Source organism: Macaca fascicularis, chromosome 6 (assembly GCF_037993035.2).
Source record: "Macaca fascicularis isolate 582-1 chromosome 6, T2T-MFA8v1.1".
Lineage (NCBI taxonomy): Eukaryota > Metazoa > Chordata > Mammalia > Primates > Cercopithecidae > Macaca > Macaca fascicularis.
The window spans coordinates 85,563,071-85,587,103 of NC_088380.1; the positions used below are offsets into that span (position 1 = coordinate 85,563,071).

The 24,033-nt window shown below is 35.9% G+C and overlaps 1 protein-coding gene across 50 annotated transcripts in view; it reads right to left on the reverse strand.

The window, feature by feature from the left end:
• SSBP2 (single stranded DNA binding protein 2) overlaps nt 1-24,033 on the reverse strand; it is a 329,283-nt gene that overhangs the window by 214,169 nt on the left and 91,081 nt on the right. For 38 of the 50 annotated variants that reach the window (XR_012413808.1, XR_012413807.1, XR_012413804.1 and 35 more), the window contains one exon: nt 6,338-6,410. The exons of 3 other annotated variants lie outside the window; for them this stretch is intronic. Coding sequence is in view for 18 of the 47 variants with exons in the window: in XM_065546434.1 (XP_065402506.1) it covers nt 6,338-6,410 (73 nt within the window). In the remaining 29 variants the exon portion in view is untranslated. Of the gene's footprint in view, nt 1-6,337; nt 6,411-7,941; nt 8,029-24,033 lie in introns of all 50 variants that reach the window. 9 more of the 50 variants (XM_065546448.1, XM_065546444.1, XM_045394792.2 and 6 more) reach the window with 1 other exon arrangement.

Below are 24,033 nucleotides of genomic sequence, written 5' to 3' on the forward strand. Positions count from 1 at the left end.
AGGACCACCTCTTATTGGGAAAACTCCTTAATGGATCCTTTCTATTTTTGTTTTTATTTTTTGATACAGAAAGACAGAGGCCACTAGGAATTGTGCGAAAGGAAGAATGCAGAGAGGAAAACAAATAGTTCACTTTCTATGTAACAAGAATTTAGGAAGTTGCTAATGGTCTCTTGCGAAGAAGCTCAGGGGTCTGGAAGGATTCAGAAAAGGAAAAAATGAGACAGGTTATGAGAAGTCAACAAGATAGAAGGCAAAGGCATGCTGAGGAAAACAGCTAGTGAAAAATTCCCTGTGGCAATGAGATCAAAGAATTTAAGGTAACTTATGTCTAGTATTCAAGTTAATGTTGGTGCCTATACTGTACAATGCTTAATCTTTTTGGTTATCCCTCAACCTTACATGAGAATCTTTCATACAAAAGAGCAACGAATTAGTGGACCTCTGAAACCATGAGAAAAAAAGAAAACTTCAGGCATATAAAAGGGATAGACCGTAAGAGGGAGAACCAGAGTGGGGCTATAATCACTCAACAGGAGCAAGAAACTACAGCACAAGAACCCTAAGCACCCAATAAAGTCTCACAGATACTGGGGAAGACTCACGACAACCTACAATATTAGGAATTAGAGCTGGAGCCATTTTTATAGAAAGGGTAACACCAAACAGTAGGATTATAGGCCATCCAAGTGACAGACACTTGGAACACACATATACACATCAGGCATATATTTATGCCTCTATTCTTTTTAAATAAGAAACTATACAAGATAGAAAAAAGTTGGTCAAGATTTTTTAAAATGACACTTTTGAGCATTTACTATATGTCAGGCACTATTATAAGCAATTTACATATACTAACTCATTTGGACCACAGCATAACTAAAGTATTGTCACAATTATCATTATCATATAACTAGGAAACTGAGAAAGTAAATAAGATGTAGAACATAATTTAAACCCAGGATGTCTGGACCAAAGCAATTGCTTTTACCTCCTATACTATATTGCCTCAAAATTAAAGTTCAAGTGACCGGTTAGGAAATACTAATTAATCTTTTCTCTCTTCCTATACATAAAAGACAAACAGAACAGTTTTGGAGTCTATGATGCTCAATAATTTAGCAATCCTAATAAAATCTGAAAAAGGAATCCCTTAGATGTGTTTAAACTTATATTTCAGGCTAACTTGTTGGCTAACTTAGGACAAATAAGGGCTAGTAATAATGCAAAAATTTTAAGAAAGGGAAAATATCTAGAATTGTTACAAAACTCTAATTCTTAATTTCATTTGTCAAGGAGATTGAGCCTTATTCTGAGACATGAATACCATGCAAAACTTCAAGGAAGAGCAGCCATTATCTTTGTACAACAAAATGATATTACCAGAAAAAGGATAGCTTCTAATGAACCTAAAGTAACAAAAGTTAATGTAGAATTGGAAAGAAGATTCCTTAGCATTCTGTTTGTAATTATTAAATGTTGAAGAATAACAAAGATAGAGCAGAGGAAGGGCTTTGTATTGAGAATATTTCTAAATAATATTCAGTTTTTCCCCCTTGGGAGTAAAAAAAAATGAAAGGTCACATAAACTACATTTTAGACTCAGCTAGTGGTTTAAAAATCTATCATGAATCAGAGGTAACACTGAGCTAGCTGGCACAACCTAGTTAGAGAAACGTTGTTAATTCTATTGTTAGTCCATTTTTCCTTTCAATTAAGAAAAAAAATGACTGAGTTAATAATAATGTGCCCCACTCTTCTGACTGATAACAAAAGCTATCAAGAGCAGTCCAATTTCTGATAGCCCAGGACAAGGGCATTTTTAGAAAATCAAGATTGGGCAGCTGAGATACACATCTTGCTTGTTCAGATAATGCCTGGAGTTCTAGTTGGCCTTCTCGCAACTTCACCCAAAAGAACAAGCCCATACTAATGAAAGAAGTGACCCAGCACAGTAAAACCTGATTCAGAAGAACTCATTAACATCACGGTCATTCTTAGCCTCATCCATTCAGAGGGAGAACGTCAAATTTGGAAGAAGTAGTCTACTTTGCCTTGAACCAGGGTGAGAACATTGGATAACGTTATAATAATTGATAACAATTGGTGCCATTTCAATCATTTCCTTTTTATTATAATAATCAACTCAAATAAGTAGGTCTCCCTATTTTACGTTCCAATGGCACTATTTTGATTTAGGTAAAAACCTGGGGGTAGACTAGGGAGGGTTTAGGTAAGATTGTTTTTTTACTACTCAGACTAGTTAAGAAGTCATTCAAATAAGCAGCCTTAAATTTTCCACCTGATCCAAGAGAAAATCAGAGAGGAAGCAACCCTCAACAGGGTACAGAGCTCTAAAATATTATATTCTCCTTTTTTACCATCCATGGTTAGGGGGAAAGGGAACCAAGACACCAGAGTACAAACCTAATGATGTCACATATTTATATATATATATATATATATATATATATATATATATATATATATTTTTTTTTTTTTTTTTTTTTTTTTAACTTGAAAACCTTCAAAGGCTCCCTTTTGCCAAAGATAAAGTCCAACTTCCTGGCATGGATGCAAAGGTCTTCATGTACAGTTGCCTGTGGATTGTAATATCACCTTAGTTGAAACCCCAGGAAAACCTTTCTAGGAAAAGCTATTTCTAAGGTGGAGAGGGGAGGAGAGTTTAGGTAGAGGGAATATGCCACTGAGTAAAGCCCAGATGACAGAAGCCCTAAGGTATACAGGGAAACCCAAGCAGCTGGATACTGTGGAACATAAAATGTGAGGGAGGAAATAGCGAACTATTGTAATTTAACCAACTGAAATTATCAAGAACCCTTAGGATGTACTCAGCAATGGCTTATCACAAATCTATCTCCAGGCTTCCATCTTTTAAGCTCAGATAATTTAAGAGAAAGGATTTTCTCTTCTTTATTTTTATTTTTAAATAACTGCACAAATAATATATGTATTCCTTGTTTAAAAGAATTCTATAACTAAGGATAAAATCCCTTTGAACCCTTTAATATCCCCACTCCCAGAAACAACTAGTCTGACATGTATATTCTTTCAGAATGTTTACTATACATTCGTAAATATGTACCCACAAAAATATATAGTATTACTTTATGTTCTACGGTTTCCAGATACATGGCATACTTCGGCTTTCTTCTTTTACTAGACAATGTTTTAGAAGTCTATCTACGTAAGTCCAAATAGATCTAACTTATTATTTTACATTATAGAAAACTTAACAGCTCAATTAATTTAGCTATTCCCCTACATTGGTTATTTAGGTGTTGAAAATGCATTTTTACAGCACCATTCAGAGTTTGGCAACCTAGATAGGGAAGAATAGTTCTGAAAATCACATACACTCATCTCCAAAGTCAGGAAATAATGTGTCTTCTTGGTGATAATAGTTTGTTTTCAGTTTGACGCATCTTGTGAAACTGAATTAGACTAATAATTAAGAGAAATCCTCAGTTTTTGGATTCAAACTGCAGCCAGAGAAAATGAAATAACGATAAATACTTGTCAATATGTGTGAATCTCTTCTGAAATTCTAATTTTATTTCCACCAAACAGTCCTAGAAATTCTGTATATATATTTTTCACTGAGCTCAAACCCTAGGAGTCTAGTATCTAGTGATTTGCTCAATTCACATAATCCATTTGAATCTAAATACTTGAACTTCCTTGAATAAGTTAGCAACATTTTTCTTTTTTGATGAGGTTTAATAATCACTGTATCTAATATCTTACAATGTTGGTAAGAAAATATAGTTTTGGGAACCCTCGAGGATTAAGTGAATTGGGCTAGTTCAAAATGGTCCTTGATACAAGGAAGGAGATCATTGAGGAATCTTTTCATTAAGTTTCCACTGCATTAAAACAAAAATTTTAAATTTCCAGAGTACACTATAGGTTCTTTTAAAACACTGTAAGTTGACCGTGGTTAAGAATACAAAAAGACATCCTTCTTGCAATCTCAATCACTTCTTCTATAATACCAGTGTTTACAAGTTAGAAAGGTCATAGCCCTTAGTCTTCTAATTAATGATTTAATGAAACATAGATACACCAAATGTTTGTTTTGATTTGAATAAACTTTTGAAATCAAATTTTTATTATACTGCATATATTCCTTCTATAGTAAAACAACTGAGTTCTTACATGTTCTGACCAAACCTCTAAAATTCCTTATCTGCAAATAAGCCCTACCAGTTCACATATACTAGTTAATTAAAAATAAGAGTAGGGGTTGTGTGCATTTGTTTACTTCGAGTAGCAGCTGGATCTCAAGAAGGCTATACCTCAGGCAGGGAACTACTGGCAATGAGTTGTCTGTTGTGCTCTCGATGTGCTGGGGACCAAACTGGCGAGCTCACCAGAGGTAGTATGATTTCAAGCAGCACCGTCCAACAGAAATAGAAACGTGGGCCACAAATAAGAACGATATGTATAATTTAAAATTTTTTTTTTTTTTTTTTTTTGAGACGCAGTCTTGCTCTGTCGCCCAGTCTGGAGTGCAGTGGCGCTATCTCGGCTCACTGCAAGCTCCATCTCCCGGGTTCCCACCATTCTCCTGCCTCAGCCTCTCGAGTAGCTGGGACTACAGGCGCCCGCTACCACGCCTGGCTAACTTTTTGTATTTTTAATGGAGACGGGGTTTCACCGTGTTAGCCAGGATGGTGTCGATCTCCTGACCTTGTGATCCACCCGTCTTGGCCTCCCAAAGTGCTGGGAGGCATGAGCCACCACGCCCAGCTAAAAATTTTTTAATTTTTAATTTTCATGGGTACATAGCAGTATATATATTTATGGGGTACATAAGGTATTTTGATACAGGCATATAATGTGTTATCCAATTTAAAACTTTTAATAGCCATATTTAAAGAAAAGTTAAAATTAATTTTAGTAATATGTTTTATTTTACCTAACATAGGCAAAATACTATCACTTCAATGTATGACCAAAATTTTAAAACTATTAATGATATTTTATATTCTTTTGTTCATACTGTCTTTAAAATACTGTACTTCACACATATAGCACTTCTTAATTGGATCACATTTCAAGTGCTCAAAAATCTATATATGGCTAGTGTTTACCATATTGGACAGCACAGATATAGAGGAAAAACCAAAAACATTGGGATTAACATAGACCTAAGTCTGAATTCTAGTTCCATAACTCACTAAGCTTTGTGACCATTAGCCAGTTATAAAAACACTCTGAGCCTTGCTGTCCTCATCAGTAAAACAGAAATAATATTACCTGCTTTGCAAATTTCTTATAAGAATTAGAGATAATATATGTAAAATACCTTGGCACATTGTATGCCTGGCACATAACAGAGCTCAATAAAATCCTCATCATCCTCATACACATAGGAGACAAATAAGCATCACTGTAAGAAAGGTCAAATTCCAGTCAACCTAGGTGCCTATCAGTGGTGGATTAGATGAAGATGGGGTACATATACACCATGGAATAATACACAGCCTAAAAAAGAATGAAATCATATCTTTTAGGCAAGATGGATCAAGCTGGAGGCCATAATACTAAACAAATTAACACAGGAACAGAAAACCAAATACTGCACATTCTCACTTACAAGTGGGAGCTAAACACTGAGCACACATGGACATAAACAGGGGAACACTAGACACTATAGACTACTAGAGGTGAGAGGGAGGGAGGGGAGCATGAATGGAAAAACAACCTATTGGCTGCTATGCTTACTACCTGGTGACAGTATCTATACCCTAAACCTCGGCATCACGTAACATGCCCATGTAACAAACCTGCACATGTACCTCCTTATCTAAAATAAAAGTTGAAATTTAAAAAAAAGAAAGAAAGTGAAGGTGGAGAAGAGAAAGGGAAGAACTTGAAATAAGGTTATCAAAATGTTTTCTAACTAAAATCAATCAGCGGTCATCCATACAAAATAAAAACAAAATCCACATTTTCCAAAATTACTATATTGTTAGAATGAGAGATATGGTAGAGGGCTTATAACTCACAAATTTTTTAGAGCAAATTTTTAAAATTTGCTTTCTTGATTATTGTTGCCATACTAATATTACTTTCCATTTCTAAAAGGAGAAAACGGCTGGAAAGGTGACTAGAAAATCGAGTGGCACAGAAGTGGCATGGGGATAAAAATGCTTATACATAATCTATAAAAACTATACTATGTATACTGATAACTAAGAATTCACTATATAATACATAACAAACTTTCTTCAAATAATCGTTATAGTATGTTTTCCATTCATTTATATAAGATCAAAATGCAATACAGAAAATCTATAAAACATACCTCTGATAAAAATGTTTGAGCTGATTTCTGAGCTCCTACATGGAGCAGATATTCATATACGTAGAGTGCTAACCTGGAAAACAAATAAAACATTTATTGAGAAGAAGAATATTAAAATTCATTCTTTAAATAATGCACATCTTTCCATTGCTGAAATATCTTACACACTAACAGTGACCAAAAATAAACCCTTCCTATGCTATTTCAATAGGAATTATTAATAATACATGTATGTTCAGAAAGAACTTAAAGTAATTAAAAGTAGCACATGAAGAAAAAGACAAATGTATTTTTTCTTGGCAAGAAATATATAGAGATTTTTTTCTTGAATCATCTCACTTATCATAAGCTCATTCCCACTGCTATATCTACTATTAATAATCTCTAAATTCCATTTGAAGGCATAATAACCTTTCATTAGTAAAAGAAATGAATTAAGTTAGTGAACTTTCCCAACACTTTATGTCCTTCAATCTTTTTGGTGAATGTTAATGTAAACTCTAGCTGTTTGTAGAAACATATGCCAAAACTGTGTTGAATATCCATTTTAATATTTGCTCAGCAACTTCTCCTTATTCTTTAGATTTGATTGTTAAACCAATAATACTTTAGTTTACAAGGCATTCAGATTCACAGCAAACTACAGCATTATGTAAACTTTAAAGATATCAGATCATATTAAGCATATGGGAACTTACAGTTTAAAGGTTAACAAAATTATGTATAAATTTATCACTCAAATATAGAATATTGAATGCGTTGTATACACAAACTACTCTCATTATCTTGTGGATTCAGAATTTTCAAGCTACACCATGTGGCTCAATTTCAGTTGAGCTGTTAACAAAATATTATTCATAAACCCAAATTAGTCTGAGGCAGTATTTTTAATGATATCTTGGCCCAATGCCCAGATAGCTCACAACAGTTCAGTTTCTGCTACACTATATTTACCAATATTGAACCAGGTTTACAGTAAACAATACAATGTAACAATAACCACAATTCTGTGGTTATAGTTGTACCACTTGTCTTGCCAAGCAGATTTTCGACTTTTAAAGATTGATGGCATTTACAAAAATGAGTATTTTCTTTATTTTCATGAAAACATATAATGCATCTGTCATGAAAAGAGAAAGCTTGTACACATTCAGTTGCTCTGTCCATTTAATTCTTTCCCCATTCCAAAATTGCCAAATATTGTAGCTACTAAGCACCTTGAGAGAGTAGACCTATTAAAGTTACTCATAGAAAGTAAGTTATTGACTGTGAGGATGAATGTAATTTAGAAACATCTCCTAACATATTCAAATTGAATGATACGTCCTACATCAGTGCTTCTCAACTGCTTTTCCTACCCTAACGCAATAAGCTATATAGCATGCTCCCTTCAGTAGCAGTATCTCCCTGTGGAAGTGTGGCTTATCACCCAAAGTATATCATAAGGGATACGGGAAATTGGAATATTCCTGTAGTTTCAAACAAACAATCCTGCTGGTGATTCTTATCAAATATTCTTCAAACACATACCCCATACCTTTCTCCCCCCACTAGTGACTCTCAACTCTACCGCATGATTCAGTGCCCATGATGGCAAATTGTACCTTGGAAAAGGATAATATTTGTAAAATCTTCTTGGATAGGCTGTGGAACCTCAAAATTGCCTGCCAGTGGCAGTCCTGCCCCACTGCCTGAAAAAAAACAGACTCAGGTAATTCCATGCGGCTTGTAAAACCTTGGGCCTAGAGCCAAACCAATGGTTAGCATAGGAAAGAAATCCCCACCTAAGTAAAAGGCTGAACAATAAAGCTGGTCCACCAAGCTTGGGGAATTTGAAAGTGAGAGGCAGAGAGTGAATAAAGCAGGGGCACCATGTTATGGTGAGAACCTGTTATGGAGAGAACAGACCTCAGAACAGTCAAGGCTGTGTCCTTTCAATAAACCCCATTCTTTAAGTTAAGTGAGTTACCTCCTTGTAACATCTTCTTTTTCGTATTAATGGGGATAATACAGTTCTTCTAAGTTTTCTTTAGTACCTAAGAAACAAAAAGCTTACCTCTTTACAAGTAAAATCAAAAGTGATAGTCCCCACTGTCTCCCTCTGTAAATCTAAAATAGTGATTCTAAAAAATGTATTAGAAGGGACTGAGAATAATTGGAGGTAAGGGTTTCAACTGGAGATTCTGAAGTATCTTCCAAGGGTGTGAGCCCATCCTACTACTATTAGAATCTGCTGTGGCAGCTCATTGTTACCAACAGGGTGATGAAGTAGGATGGGGCTGAGAAAACCTATCTATAACGCTACCTCATATATTCATGTTCTGCAGTCTCCTTTGAACAAAATTAATGGTTCTCAGGCCATAAGAATCTATGCTCCAAAAAGGGTGTCAGGGAGCAATGCATGGGTGAACAACTAATTAAGTCTACTGCCATGATGACTCCATAATACATGATCAGCAATCTCTAATTTTTTTTTTTTTTTAATTTTCATAGGTTTTTTGGGAACGGGTGGTGTTTGGTTACAAGAGTAAGTTCTTTAGTGGTAATTTGTGAGATTCTGGTGCACCCATCACCCAAGCAGTATACACTGTACCTAATTTGTAGTCTTTTATCGCTCACCCTTCTCCCACCCTTTCCCACAAGTCCCCAAAGTTCATTGTATCATTCTTTTTTTAAATTTATTTATTATACTTTAAGTTCTGGGATACATGTGCAGAATTCTCAGGTTTGTTACATAGGTATGTATACACGTGCCATGGTGCTTTGCTGCACTCATCAACCCCTCATCTACATTAGGTATTTCTCCTAATGCTATCCCTCCCCTACTGCCTCACCCACCGACAGGTCCCAGTGTGTGATGTTCCCCTCCCTGTGTCCATGTGTTCTCATTGTTCAACTCACACTTATGACTGAGAACATGCAGTGTGTTAGTTTGCTGAGAATGATGGCTTCCAGCTTCATCCATGTCACTGCAAAGGACATGAACTCATCCTTTTTTGTGGCTGCATAGAATGCCATGGGGGTATATGTGCCATATTTTCTTTATCCAGTCTATCATTAATGGGCATTTGGGTTGGTTCCAAGTCTTTGCTTTTGTGAATAGTGCTGCAATAAACATACCTGTGCATGTGTCTTTTTAGTAGAATGATTCATAATCCTTTGGGTATATACTCAGTAATGGGATTGCTGGGTCAAATGGTGTTTCTAGTTCCAGATTCTTGAGGAATTGCCACACTGTCTTCCACAATGGTTGAACTAATTTACACTCCCATCAACAGTGTAAAAGCATTCCTATTTCTCCACATCCTCTCCAGCATCTGTTGTTTCCTGACTTTTTAATGATTGCCATTCCAACTGGCATCAGATGGTATCTCATTGTGGTTTTGATTTGCATTCCTCTAATGAGCAGTGACAATGAGCTTTTTTTCATGTTTGTTGGCTGCATAAATGTCTTCTTTTGAGAAGTAACTCTTCATATCCTGGACCCACTTTTTGATGGAGTTTTTTTTTTTCTTGTAAATTTGTTTAAGTTCCTTGTAGATTCTGTATATTAGCCCTTTGTCAGATGGATAGAAACAATCTCCAATATTTTAATTATCACCTCTGTGTATAGGATTTTCCAAACCTATCTCTGTAGTGCTATCCTCTGTCCCAAGCTCCAAACCTGCTTCTCCAAACTAAACTACTGTTTTAAGTTTGGTGTTTTTTGTTTTGTTTTTTTTGAGACGGGGTCTTGCTCTATCATTCTGGCTGGAGTGCAGTGGTGCTATCAGAGCCATCATCCTGCCTGCCTCAGCCTCCCGAGTAGCTCAGACTACAGGCACACACCACCACATCTGACTAATTTTTAATGTTTTTTGGTAAAGACAGGGTCTTGCTATTTTGCCAAGGCTAGTCCCGAACTCCTGAACTCAAGAGATCCTCCTGCCTAGGCTTCCCAAAGTACTGGGATTACAGGCATGAGCGACTGGACCTGGCCAAGTTTGTTTCTAAAAATATGTTTCTCTCTTAAATTGACCATATCCAAAGTTAAATTCACCTTCTCCATCTGTTTTCATAGTACCCGTGCTCACCTTGATTGGAACACAATTTCTCTGAATGTCAGTTTTTTCATGTGTCAAATAGGAAGAATAATACTTTGCTTGTATTGTCAAAAGGATTAGAAAGCACAGTAAGTAGTAACAATTGTTATAATTTTGGCCAATTACCAAATCATGTATTGGATTCTAAGGCACTATCTCTCCCACATTTGCCACTCCTTTCTTTCCTCCTTCCTGCTCTGGAGGAACCACCGGGAGCCACAGCAAGAGCAGGAGCTATAATATTTGCTGTAGCTTCAGATTATGTATTACCCATTAGCTCCCCACAAAAGGACACTGATCCACCAGAAATAAGAATGTCCAGAAAGTTCTGGGGGGAAAGCCCTGTAATAAAAGATACTGTTTGAACACAAATGATTCCGGCAGAGGGGAGTGACATTGTCCATCCATGCAGGTAAATCACAGCTTGGTGCCATGTCTAGTAATGTGAGATCACCAAACATAAGAAAGCAACATTATGAGCAGGGCATAGTGGCTCATGCCTGGGAGTAATCCCAAGAAGTGGAAGGCTGAGGCAGGAGGATAGCTTGAGCCCTGGAGTTTTAGACCAGCCTGGGCAACACATAAAAACTCTATCTCCAAAAATATATATATTTATATATATTTTTAAAATTAGCCTGTATGGCTCACACCTGCAGTCCCATTGATTTGGGAGGCTGAGGCAGGATGATCACCTGAGCGCAGGAGTTCAAGGCTGCAGTGAGCTATGATCGCATCATTGTCCTCCAGTATGAACAACAAAGTCAGATCTTATGTCAAGAAAGAAAGGAAGAAAGGAAAGAAGAAAGAAAGAAAGAAAAGAAGAGAGAGAAAGAAAGGAAGGAAAGAAAGAAAGGAAAGAAAAGAAGAAAAAGGAAGAAAGAAAGAAAGAGAAGGAAAGGAAGGAAAGGAAGGAAGAAAGAAAAGAAAAAGGCAACATTTTATTTGGATTACTCAACAGTGAAAATTTAAAGATAAATATTGAATATACAAATATTTGAACAGTAATACTTTTTAATTAACATTTTCCTTTTTATGATCGTTAAGAAATTTAAGTACTTTATTAAAATACAGAGTGGCTATTTAGCATAGTAGCTAATGTGATCTAAATACATAGAAACAAATTAACAAATACAGTAAGAGTCAGCTGCAAAAAGTAGAACCAGTCTTTCTTTAAAAAACATTGATTAATGAAAAAGCCTATCAATGATTCATGGATCATATATCTTCAAATTATCTTCATTTCATTCTAATTTTAAACTGATTATCAATGACCAAGTTATCAAAATGATGACCAACAATTCTAGAGAGGGAGCCGAAGCAGGAAATACAAAATATATCTGGCACAGCTCAGCACCTTCTTTACTCCTTGGTCACTACAGGCGCCTAAACTTTAAAAATAAGAACAGAGGTAGAGATTAAGATGAGAAGAACACAGAGAAGAGCCAAAGCGTGAGATCATTAGATAACACCTACACATGTGATGGACACTAGACTCACTGTCCCTCAACTACACACACGTGTACTCACAACTGCAGTGGGAGGCAGACCGGAAACATCAACCAACAGTGATAAAATTCCATAATTGGAATTGTATCGGTCTCCAGTTCTGACAGTCAAATCTCCTTCAACTAGGCTTCATGAATTCAATATCTATAGTAATTTGGATTAGAACAGGTCTTCGGTTTAATCTTCTAATGTATTTTTTAAGAGTGGGAGGACCCCACTTACTCTTTATTTTGCACATGATTCTAATAAAGGGGGTTTTTTGATTTAAAAATTATACAATTAGAAGGAAATTAAAGATACATAATTTTTTTTTTTTTTTTTGAGATGGAGTCTTGCTCTGTTGCCAGGCTATGCCAAGAGTGCAGTGGCGTGATCTTGGCTCACTGCAATCTCTGCCTCCCAGGTTCAAGTGATTCTCCTGCCTCAGCCTCCCGAATAGCTGGGACTACAGGTGCCACCACGCCCAGCTAATTTTTGTATTTTTAGTAGAGACAGGGTTTCACCATGTTGGCCAGGATGGTCTCAATCTCTTGACCTTGTGATCCGCCCACCTCAGCCTCCCAAAGTGCTAGGATTACAGGGGTGAGCCATCACGCCCAGCCAGATATATAAAAATTAAAAAATAGATAAAAGTATTCAACTGTTGACTGTCCCTACAAAAATTAAATAAAATTAAAAAGCAATAAAGGACTGAGAAAACAGGATCTGTAATCCTATTTTCTTTATACATTAAACATATTAGCCTTGACATAACATATAGCCTTATGTCAAGGTTAATATGTTTAATATATAAAGAGGTTTTGGGGAACAGGCAGTGTTTGGTTACATGAGTAAGTTCTTTAGTGGTGATTTGTGAGATTTGTGACATAACATCTAGCCTTATGTCAGGCTAATATGTTTAATATATAAAGAGCACAAATAAAATGACATGTCAGAATATGAAGACCTATGAAGATCTTAGTTTTTAAATAATGAGCAAGGTAAGAAAATGAAAATTCAAATAAGAAGAATGGTTACACATGGCCAGTAACTCCAAAAAAAACTGTTCAACCCCTAATCATAAAAAGTATTTCAAAATTTCACTAATGAATGTAGCAAAGACTTTAAAAACATTAAAGCATTCAATGCCTATAAGGGTGAAATGTGGAAGTGTAAATGGTGCAACTTTCCAGAAAAATACCATGGCAAAATGAAAAAGTCATAAGTCTTTTTTTTTTTTAAGTGCAGAACAGTTTGTATAGTATGCTCTCATCTGTATCACAGAAATATTCTCTGTATATACAAGCACTGGAACAAGTCGCTCCCATGCTTCCCACGCTCATGGAATCATCTGAGTTCAAACAGTGTCTTTTATTGCAGGACTTTTTTCCTAGAGACTGGGGGCCTGGAATAAGAGGGAGACTTTTCTAACCGCATTTCTGTTGATTACTTCCCCTGAGCTTATATTTCCTATTTTGAAAGAAATAAATAAGCAATAAAAAATTAAATATTAAACCTTTACATCCTTTTATTTTCCAGTAATCTTTATTCTAAAATACTACAATAAGGATTCAGAAAGCCAAACAATTTATAATGATGCCTGGGGCAAAATTATAGCAGTGAAAAACTGGCAATCTAAATATCTGAGAAAAAATAAATCATTAGATTATGATATATACATGTGATGGGGAAATATATTTTTGCTAAATGTTTAATGATATTAAGAAATGCTCATAATTCATTGTTAAAATTTAAAACTCCCAAATACATACAATGTATGTAGAAAAAGCGTAGAAGGAAGTAAGAGTCACGGCTACTGGCAGAAACAATAAAAATAAGAAGTAACAGATGAAGTCCAACTAGTATGAATGGGGCAAAAAAACTAAGTAAAGCAGTGAAACTAGTATGGCCAACTTGGAGTTGGGCCAAATATCCCTGTGCCTCCCTCAGAAGGCCTGAGGGCAACTCTTATTATAGTACTGTCCTCTAATCAACCATCATAATGGTAGCTTTATGTCTCCAGTAAAAGATTAAACTTTGTGGCACTCTAAACAAATATCGAAGGTATTCAGCTATATAAAAATATTAAATCTCTGGTTTATTTTCTGCAAATTATTTTCCCAATTAATTCTGACTTAATTTTAGTCAGGTTTTTTGGAGGGAAGGAGGATTTAGCTATTTAAAATAAAATTTTGACAACAGAACAAAAACTTTATTTTTGAATTTGATAAATAAAAATTGTATAAAGTTTTGTCATATAAATATTCGTAATATACAACATGATGTCTTGATACATTTATATATTGTGGAATGACTAAATCAAGCTAATTAACATATCCATTGCCTCAAATATTTATCTTTTCTGTGTGTGGTGAGAACACTTAAAATCTACTCTCTCAGCAACTTTCAAATATACAAAACATTGTTATTAATAATAACTACAGTCACCACATTACCACATTGTACAATAGATCTCTTGAATGTATTCTTAATATCTAGCTGAACTTTTGTTATTTTAGACACACATCTCCCAAATCCTCCCTACTGCCTGCCGATGACCACCATTCTATGCTGCTTCTATAGGTTCAATGTTTTTAGATTCCATACAATCGAGCCTCCTTATCTGTGGGTTCCACATGGTTGGATTCAACCAATCTGGGATCAAAAATACAAGCATCCCCCAGTATCCACAGGGATTGACTCCAATACCCTCACAGATACCAAAATCCACAGATGCTCAAGTCCCTGATACAAAATGGCATAGTGTCTACATATATCCTATACATATTCTTCTGTACATGTTAAATTATCTCTAGATTACTCTAATACCCAGTACAATGTAAATGCTAAATAGTTATACTTTATTTTTTATGTTGTGCTATTTTTTATTGTTGTATGATTTTTTCCAAATATTTTTTATCCTTGAATGCAGAACCCACAGATACTAAGGGCTGACTGTATAAGTGAGATTATACAGTATTTGTCTTTCTCTGCCTCACTCATTTCACTTAACATAATGTCCTCCAGGTTCATCTATGTTGTCAAAATGACAGGATTTCCCTAATGAACATTGATGCGAAAATCCTCAATAAAATACTGGCAAACTGAATCCAGCAGCACATCAAAAATCTTATCCACCACGATCAAGTCGGCTTCATCACTGTTATGCAAGGCTGGTTCAATAAACGCAAATCAATAAACGTAATCCATCACATAAACAGAACCAATGACAAAGCCACACAATTATCTCAATAGATGCAGAAAAGGCCTTCGATAAAATTCAACATCTCCTCATGTTAAAAACTCTCAATAAACTAGGTATTGATGGAACATATTTCAAAATAATAAGAATGATTTATGACAAACCCATAGCCAATATCTCATTGAATGGGCAAAAGCTGGAGGCATACCCTTTGAAAATTGGCACAAGACAAGGACGCCCTCTCTCACCACTCCTATCCAACATGTTATTGGACGTTCTGGCCAGGGCAATCAGGCAAGAGAAAGAAATAAAGGGTATTTAAATAGGAAGACAGGAAGTTAAATTGTCTCTGTTTGCAGATGACATGACTCTATATTTAGAAAACTCCACTGTCTCAGCCCAAAAAATCCTTAAGCTGATAAGTAACTTCAGCAAAGTCTCAGGATACAAAATCAATGTGCAAACATCACAAGCATTCTTATACACCAACAAAAGTCAAATAGAGAGCCAAATCATGAATGAACTTCCATTCACAGTTGCTACAAAGAGAATAAAATACCTAGGAATACAACTTACAAGGGATGTGAAGGATCTCTTCAAGGAGAACTACAAACCACTATTCAAGGAAATAAGAGAGGACACAAACAATGGAAAAACATTCCATGCTTATGGCTAGGAAGAATCATTATCATGAAAACAGCAATACTGCCCTAAGTAATGTATAGATTCAATGTTATTCCGATCAAGCTACCATTGACTTTCTTCACAGAACTAGAAAAAAACTACTTTAAATTTTATAAGGAACCAAAAAAGAGCCTGTATAACCAAGACAATCCTAAGCAAAAAGAACAAAGCTGGAGGCATCATGCTACCTGACTTCAAACTATACTATAAGGCTACAGTAACCAAAACAGCATGGTACTGGTAGCAAAACAGATATATAGACCAATGGAACAGAACAGAGACCTCAGAAATAACATCACACATCTACAACCATCTGATCTTTGACAAACCTGACAAAAACAAGAAATGAGGAAAGGATTCCCTATTTAATAAATGGTGCTGGGAAAACTGGCTAGCCATATGTAGAAATCTGAAACTGGACCCCTTCCTTACACCTTACACAAAAATTAACTCAAGATGAATTAAATACTTAAATGTAACACCCAAAACCATAAAAACACTAGAAGAAAACCTAGGCAATACCATTCAGGACACAGGCATAGACAAAGACTTCATGACTAAAACACCAAAAGCAATGGCAACAAAAGCCAAAATAGACAAATGGGATCTAATTAAACTAAAGAGCTTCTGCACAGCAAAAGAAACTAGCATCAGAGTGAACAGGCAACCTACAGAAAAGGAGAAAATTTTTGCAATCTACCCATCTGACAAAGGTCTACCAGAATCTACAAGAAACTTAAACAAATTTACAAGGAAAAAACCAAACAACCCCATCAAAATGTGGGCAAAGTATATGAACAGACCCTTCTCAAAGAAGACATTTATGTGGTCAACAAACATATGAGAAAAAGCTCATCATCACTGATCATTATAGAAATGCAAATCACCACAATGATATACCATTTCACACCAGTCAGAATGGCAATTATTAAAACATCAGGAAACAATAGATGCTGGCAAGGCTGTGGAGAAACAGGAATGCTTTTACGCTGTTGATGGGAATGTAAATTAGTTCAACCATTGTGGAAGACAATGTGGCAATTCCTCAAGGACCTAGAACCAGAAATACCATTTGACCCAGCAATCCCATTACTGGGTATATACCCAAATAATTATAAATCATTCTACTATAAAGACATATGCACATGTATGTTTATTGCAACACTATTTACAATAGCAAAGACTTGGAACCAACCCAAATGACCATCAATGGGTCAAGAAAATGTGGCACATATACACCATGGAATACTATGCAGTCATAAAAAAGAATGAATTCATGTTCTCTGTAGGGACATGGATGAAGCTGGAAGCCATCATTCTCAGCAAACACACACAGGAAAAGAAAACCAAATACCGCATGTTCTCAGTCATGAGAGGGAGCTGAACAATGAGAACACATGGACATAGGGAGGGGAACAACATAAACCAGAGCCTGTTGAGGGCTGGGGCACCAGGGGAGGGAGAGCATTAGGACAAATACCTAATGAACGTGGGGCTTAAAACCTAGATGACAGGTTGATAGGTGCAGCAAACCACAGTGGCACATGTATACTACGTAACAAATCAGCACATTCTGCACATGTATCCTGTAACTTAAAGTAAAATTTTAAAAAATTGTTTTTTAAATGACAGGATTTCCTTCCTGTTAAAGGTTGAATAGTATTCAATTGTGTATATATAGTCTATTTTCCTTCATCTGTTGATGGACACTAAGGTTGATTCCATATCTTGTCTATTGTGATTAATGTGGCAATGAATACGGGAATGCAGATATCTCTTTGACATACTGATTTTATTCCCTGTGGATATATAGAGTGGGATGGTGAGATCATATGGTAGTTCTATGCTTAATTTTTTGAGAAACCTCCATACTGTTTTCCATCATGGCTGTACTAATTTATATTCCCACCAACAGTGTACAATGGTTCCCTTTCATCCACATCCTCAACAACACTTATCTCTCTTTTTTTTTTATTATAGCCATTCTAACAGGTGTCAAGTGATACTTCATTTTGGTTTTAATTTGCATTTCCCTGATAATTAGCGACACTGAGCATTTTTTCATATACTTGTTGGCCATTGGTATGTTTTGAGAAATTTCTATTCGTGTCCTTTGCCCACTTGGTAACTGGGTTATTTGTTTTCTTGCTATTGAGTTGTCTGAGTTCCTTTATATATTTTGGATATTAACCCCTTATCAGAGGTTTGGTTTGTAAGTATTTTCCCCCATTCCCTAGGTTGTCTCTTCACTCTGGGATTATTTCTTTTGCAGAAGCTTTTTAGTTTGATATTATCCAATTTACCTACTTTTGACTTTGTTGGCTATGCTTTTGGGGTCATATCCGTGAAATTATTGCTAAAAGCAATGTCATGAAGCTTTTCACCTATGTTTTCTTCTAGTAGCTCTATGGTTTCAAGTCTTATGTTTAAGTCTTCAGTCTATTTTGAGTTTGATTTTTGTCTGTGGTATGAGATGACGGTCTAATTTCATTCTGCATGCAAATACAATACAGAACTTAGATATATTCATTCAAAAAGCACTTAAGTAATTTCTCTCTGCCTAATACATGAATTTTAAAATCTGAGAAAATGTCATTGCCATACCAACAAATAAAATTATTTCCAACTGGCCAGGTACGGTAGCTCATGCCTCTAATCCCAACCCTTTGGGAGGCCGAAGTGGGTCAATCACCTGAGGTCAGGAGTTTGAGACCAGCCTGACCAACATGGTGAAACCCTGTATCAACTAAAAAAACAAAAAAGTAGCCGGGCGTGGTGGCAGACGCCTGTAATCCCAGCTACTTGGGAGGCTGAGGCAGAAGAATTACTTGAACCTGGGAGGCAGAGGTTGCAATGAGCTGAGATAGGGCCACCACACTCCAGCTTGGGCAACAAGAGCAAAACTCTGTCTCAAAAACAACAACAAAAAAATTATTTCCAATTTACCTTATGAAAATTACAACTTCTGCCCCGGTGCAGTGGCTCACACCTGTAATCCCAACACTTTGGGAGGCTGAGGTAGGTGAATCACAAGGTCAGGAGTTCAAGACCAGCCTGGCCAATATGGTGAAACCCCGTCTCTACTAAAAATACAAAAATTAGCTGGGCATGGTGGTAGACGCCTGTAATCTCAGCTACTCAGAAGGCTGAGGCAGAGAACTGCTTGAACCCAGGAGGCGGAGGTTACAGTAAGCCAAGATCGAGCCACTGCACTCCAGTCTGGGCAACAGAGCAAGACTCAATCTCAAAAACAAAAACAAAACAAAAAAAAAAGAAAATTATAACTTTTAAGAAAGAAACCTGAATTCTTTCCATTCATATGAACAAAATCCATTACATGCTTGCCAGTAGGTATCATCTAACAGTACTAGGACAGATGAACTATTTAATTACGTATCTACAACACAGACTGTTACTTAAGTGTCTAATTACAGATTCTGAACCATTCTTGTAAACGAATGAATGTACAGTCTGGGAAAGGAGTAAAGATCTTACTTCACTCAATTCTTTCTATGGTCTAGTTATCTAATTTGAGGTTAAATACAATGCTCTAAAATTTAGAATTGGTAGAAAATAAGAAAGATAGGCAAGATATTAAAGGTAAGTTTTCTAAGACAGTATGGTTGATTCGCAAACAAGTTTACCAAGAAACACATAAATAAAAGGTAAATACTGCCTTTTAATTACCTGTTAGCTTACAGCTAATTCCTAACTCTCTACATATATACATGTCTGTATGTATGTATATATGTATAATACAACTATATATAACAAATCATTATTTAACAGAAGTCAGCTAATAAAATGACCTAATTTTTAAATCCCAATTTATAGAACAGTTAAAGTAGATATGACTTTGTATCATAGAAAGGATTTTTCAACTTTATGAACAGGATTCATCAAGTGTTTCCTTTACATTATATGTGTTGGTTATAAAATCGTATGATTTAATGTCCACAAAACTTTTCAGATAATGTACTATATATAATGTGTGCCAGTTGTAGACAACATTTGATTATGCCTCACAATATCAAGGTGCACAGAGTTATGAACTATGCATAAATATCATTAGATAAGTGCCTATACAATGAGAAGTCCAACTACCAATAAATGGCTACATCTGTCAACCTGACCATAATATCCTATATCTACTTTTCTATTTAGGTCTGTCTATTACCTGTTAAAGAACCTGTCTTCTGCAACCTATCCTTTTAATATTCAAAAAAAATGTAAGGTTGAAACTGAAAAGTAGCCATTTAATATTGGAAAACATCCAACTTTAGCAATGACAAATGATTTTGTTGGTATTTTGCCATTTTCTAACATTTAGCAAGTAAAAAGATTCAAATAAAAATAAGGCATGCAAATTAATGCATCCCCATTTGTAATTTTAAAATTCTTTGAGTTAATTCACTATATGTGCAAAAAATGGCTCTTCCTAGTTTCTCTTGAAATTAAACTACTATAATATACATTTTCTGTCTTGTTTATCTCTGCATATACTTTTTAAATTTTAACTTTAGTTTTTTTGTTTTTTGTTTTTGTTTTTGTTGAGACAGAATCTCACTCTGTTGCCCAGGCTGGAGTGCAGCAGCAGCATCTTTGCCCACTGCAACCTCTGCCTCCTGGTTTCCAGTGATTCTCATGCTTCAGCCTCCCGAGTAGCTGGGACTACAGGCATATGCCACCATGCCTGGCTAATTTTTCTGTATTTTTGTATTTTTAATAGAGATGGGGTTTCACCATGTTGGCCAGGCTGGTCTTGAACTCCTGCCTTAGCCTCCCAAAGTGCTGGGATTACAGGCGTGAGCCACCGCACCCTTTTTGGTCTTGTTAATCTCTGTATCTTCAGCTCCTAAAATAGTAGGTAACTAGTAAATATTTTTGAATGCATTAATGACTCTCTCAGACCACACATAAGGCATTTGTAGAATCTTTTGGTTTCTTCTATTCAAGGCATTCAAGGAGAAAGTTTAAGATCTCCCCTTAGATACCTATCTTAGCACAGCATCCTCTCAGTATCCTTATGATTCAGCCTGTCAACTAAGTACCATACTGTTTGACAACATGAAAGTTACTAAACAATTCCTTCACACTGATTTCTAATTTCTATACACAAAGAGGAATTTTTTAGAAAGAAATAAATTGGTTTGTTTAATTGTGGGTGACAGATTTTTGGTGGTTTGTTTGCTGTTATTTTACTAAAAAGATCCTCAAAAGCATCTTTCCTCCTTATTTCCTTTTAAAAGGAAATAAAGGAAGTCTGTCAAAGATCAGATACTTGTAGCAGTCTTATTTCAGGATTCTCTGTTCTGTTCCACTGGTTTATGTGTCTCTTTTGTACCAGTGCCATGCTGTTTTGGTCACTGTAGCCTTGTAGTATAGTTTGATGCCAAGTAGCTTGATGGCTCCAGCTTTGTTTTTTGCTTAGGATTGCCATGGCTATTTGTGCTCTTTTTTTATTCCACATGAATTTTAAAATAGTTTTCTCTAGTTCTGTAAAGAATGTCAATAAAATTGCTTTGGGCAGTATGGCCATTTTAATGATACTGATTCTTTCTATCCACGAGCATAGAATGTTGTTCCACTTGTTTTTGTCATCTCTGACTTCTTTGAGCACTGGTTTGTAGTTTTCCGTGTAAGCAAGGTTAGAGAATAAATAATAAAAGGAAGGTAGAGGGCTATGCAAGGGGTATTTTAGAAAGAATGGTCTAGCTGCTGCCACACAGCACTGATGGATGGATGTATCTAAAATCCTGCATCTGAATTCCACTTCTTATCCTACACCCTTAAATCCCAATATCAGTCACTAGAGAAGCCTCATATATAGACAATGTAGAATAGATTAGGTTTTCCTAAAGATCTTCTAGAGTCTTTCTTTTTAATTGAGACAGAGTCTCACTCTGTCGCCCATGATGGAGTGCAGTGGCACAATCTTGGCTCACTGCAACCTCTGCTCCCAGGTTCAAGTGATTCGCCTGCTTCAGCCACCTGAGTAGCTAGGATTACAGATGCCAGTCACCATGCCCGGCTAATTTTTTTATTATTAGTAGTAGTAGTAGAGACAGAGTTTTACTATGTTGGCCAGGCTGGTTTTGAACTCCTGACCTCAGGTGATCTACCCGCTTTGGCCTCCCAAAGTGCTGGGATTACAGGCATGAGCTACCGCGCCCAGCCTCAGAGTCATTTTAGATCTAGAAAAGAACCTCTCTTATTCCTGTGTAATTCCAGTGTGGACCAATGATACTTATCAATGTCCAAATGTGATTCCTAGGTGACAAAATGCCAACAGTTAGCTGGATCACAGCCAGCTGAAGAGCAGTAAGGAGCATTTGGCAGCCTTTGAAAGACTGCTCATAAGACTGTGAGTAGTTATTAGCAGTGAAACAGGATCAGCCTGATCAAATGTTCAATGCGCTTGCAACCTGCTGTTAAGGAGGTGTGAAAAATTAGAAATCTGTTTTTAACATTGTCTTTTTTAAGTTCCTCATTATTAACAGTTAAGCTAAAAAGCAGATTTAGAGTGTCAAAGTCTCTGCCAATGGAACCAAGTAATAACACGAATACCCAGCCTTTGTTTTAAACATACTTATAACATGTATCCTTTATATTTTCAATATCAGTTTTAGAGAAATAGATAACTGATATACTACATACAGATACTTAAGATACTGAACTGAGCATTAGTAATGTTCTAGAACAGGAATAATTGCATTAGTTAACACACAGACATCAATGAAAGATTTAACAACTAGATGGATAGTTGGACATAAAAAAGTACTACTTAGCTGATATCACTGATGTCATATATTATAAACAAGCAATACTGAGTGCGTAGGTTTGGGATTAAATAATTTGGTGTGGCCAGAAATGTAAACACTTGCCTTATACAGAAAGCCAATTTCAAAATTAAAATGACTACTATCAACTTTGGAGAACTGAAAAGGGCAAAGGTATAAAAATGTAAATTTTTAAAAACTAATTAAGCCAACATTATATTATAAATAATTATTTATAGAGTTTAAGAATTTCCATCTAATCTTGCTTAGCAGTATACATTGGTATTACTGTGCTCGGTGCACTTGTTAATAAGATTTGCTCTACTTTAATCCAACTTGAAGATTATCCTTTATACTCAGGCTCCCACTTTCTATGGAATCTTGATATACACAGATTGTCATAATCTTTACTTTCTGTCTGTGTTATCCTCACAGAGAGCATATTGTCCTTTACATCCGCCCAAGACATTGGTAGCTTCTTAATACTTGTTGACTAACCTTGGAAGTCTTGCTGTACTCTATTTCAATGTTTTCACATAAAAATTAACACCAGACACCAGACTTCCACTCATGCCAAAGAGAAGAATGTGGGATTTGACCTCTTGCTGTAAACAACTAAAAACTGGATATATGAAACAACTGTTTCTAGACACTGGACAAAAGGCAATGCATCCCTGCAATACCTGATAAAAGGGGAAAAAATAGGTGGAGTCCTATCATCATCCTAGCTTTCTGCCTCAAGGCAAACTGCAGAACACAGTACAAGGACGGAGAAACCCAAATACAGAACAACAATCTCTTGAGTTGAGACCAAAAGATAATATTTGGAGGAGGTTGAGGCAGCTGGAATTTATGAGGCAGAGTACCAGACAAAAGGGACACACAGACACACAGACACACACACACACACACACACACACACACACACACATGCTCCAACAATCCATAAAGGGGTCCCTTTACTATAGCAGCCAAAGAACCATTGCTCCCACAGGGCTGGAAAACCAATGACTACCCAGTAGAAAGACCTGACTAAACACCAAAAGTATTCAGTAGAGACCAGTGGGTTCATACTTCAGAGGCAGGGCTAACTTAGTACTAAAGTAAAGCTATTATATAGACTCATTGTAACAATTATGGGTAATTCTAACAACTTAAACCAAGCTTTTAACAACATGTAACTATAGCCAGACTAATGTGGCTAGAAAGTAGCTTAAAGATACTTTACAGTATCATTACTGTAAAGATAAGTTACCTCCCTCAAAAAAAGGTGATACTAGGAATGAAGTATAACTTATAAGTGGGTGAAAGACTTGACAAAATTACTAAATTTGTATTGAATTGTTACCTCTACAGAGAAAACAATATGAAGCCCAAAGAAAAAACAATATAATAACAAAAATTTTGTTACCATATTTTCTTATTAAGCATTTTTATTCTGTGACACAATGAAGAGTTCACAGT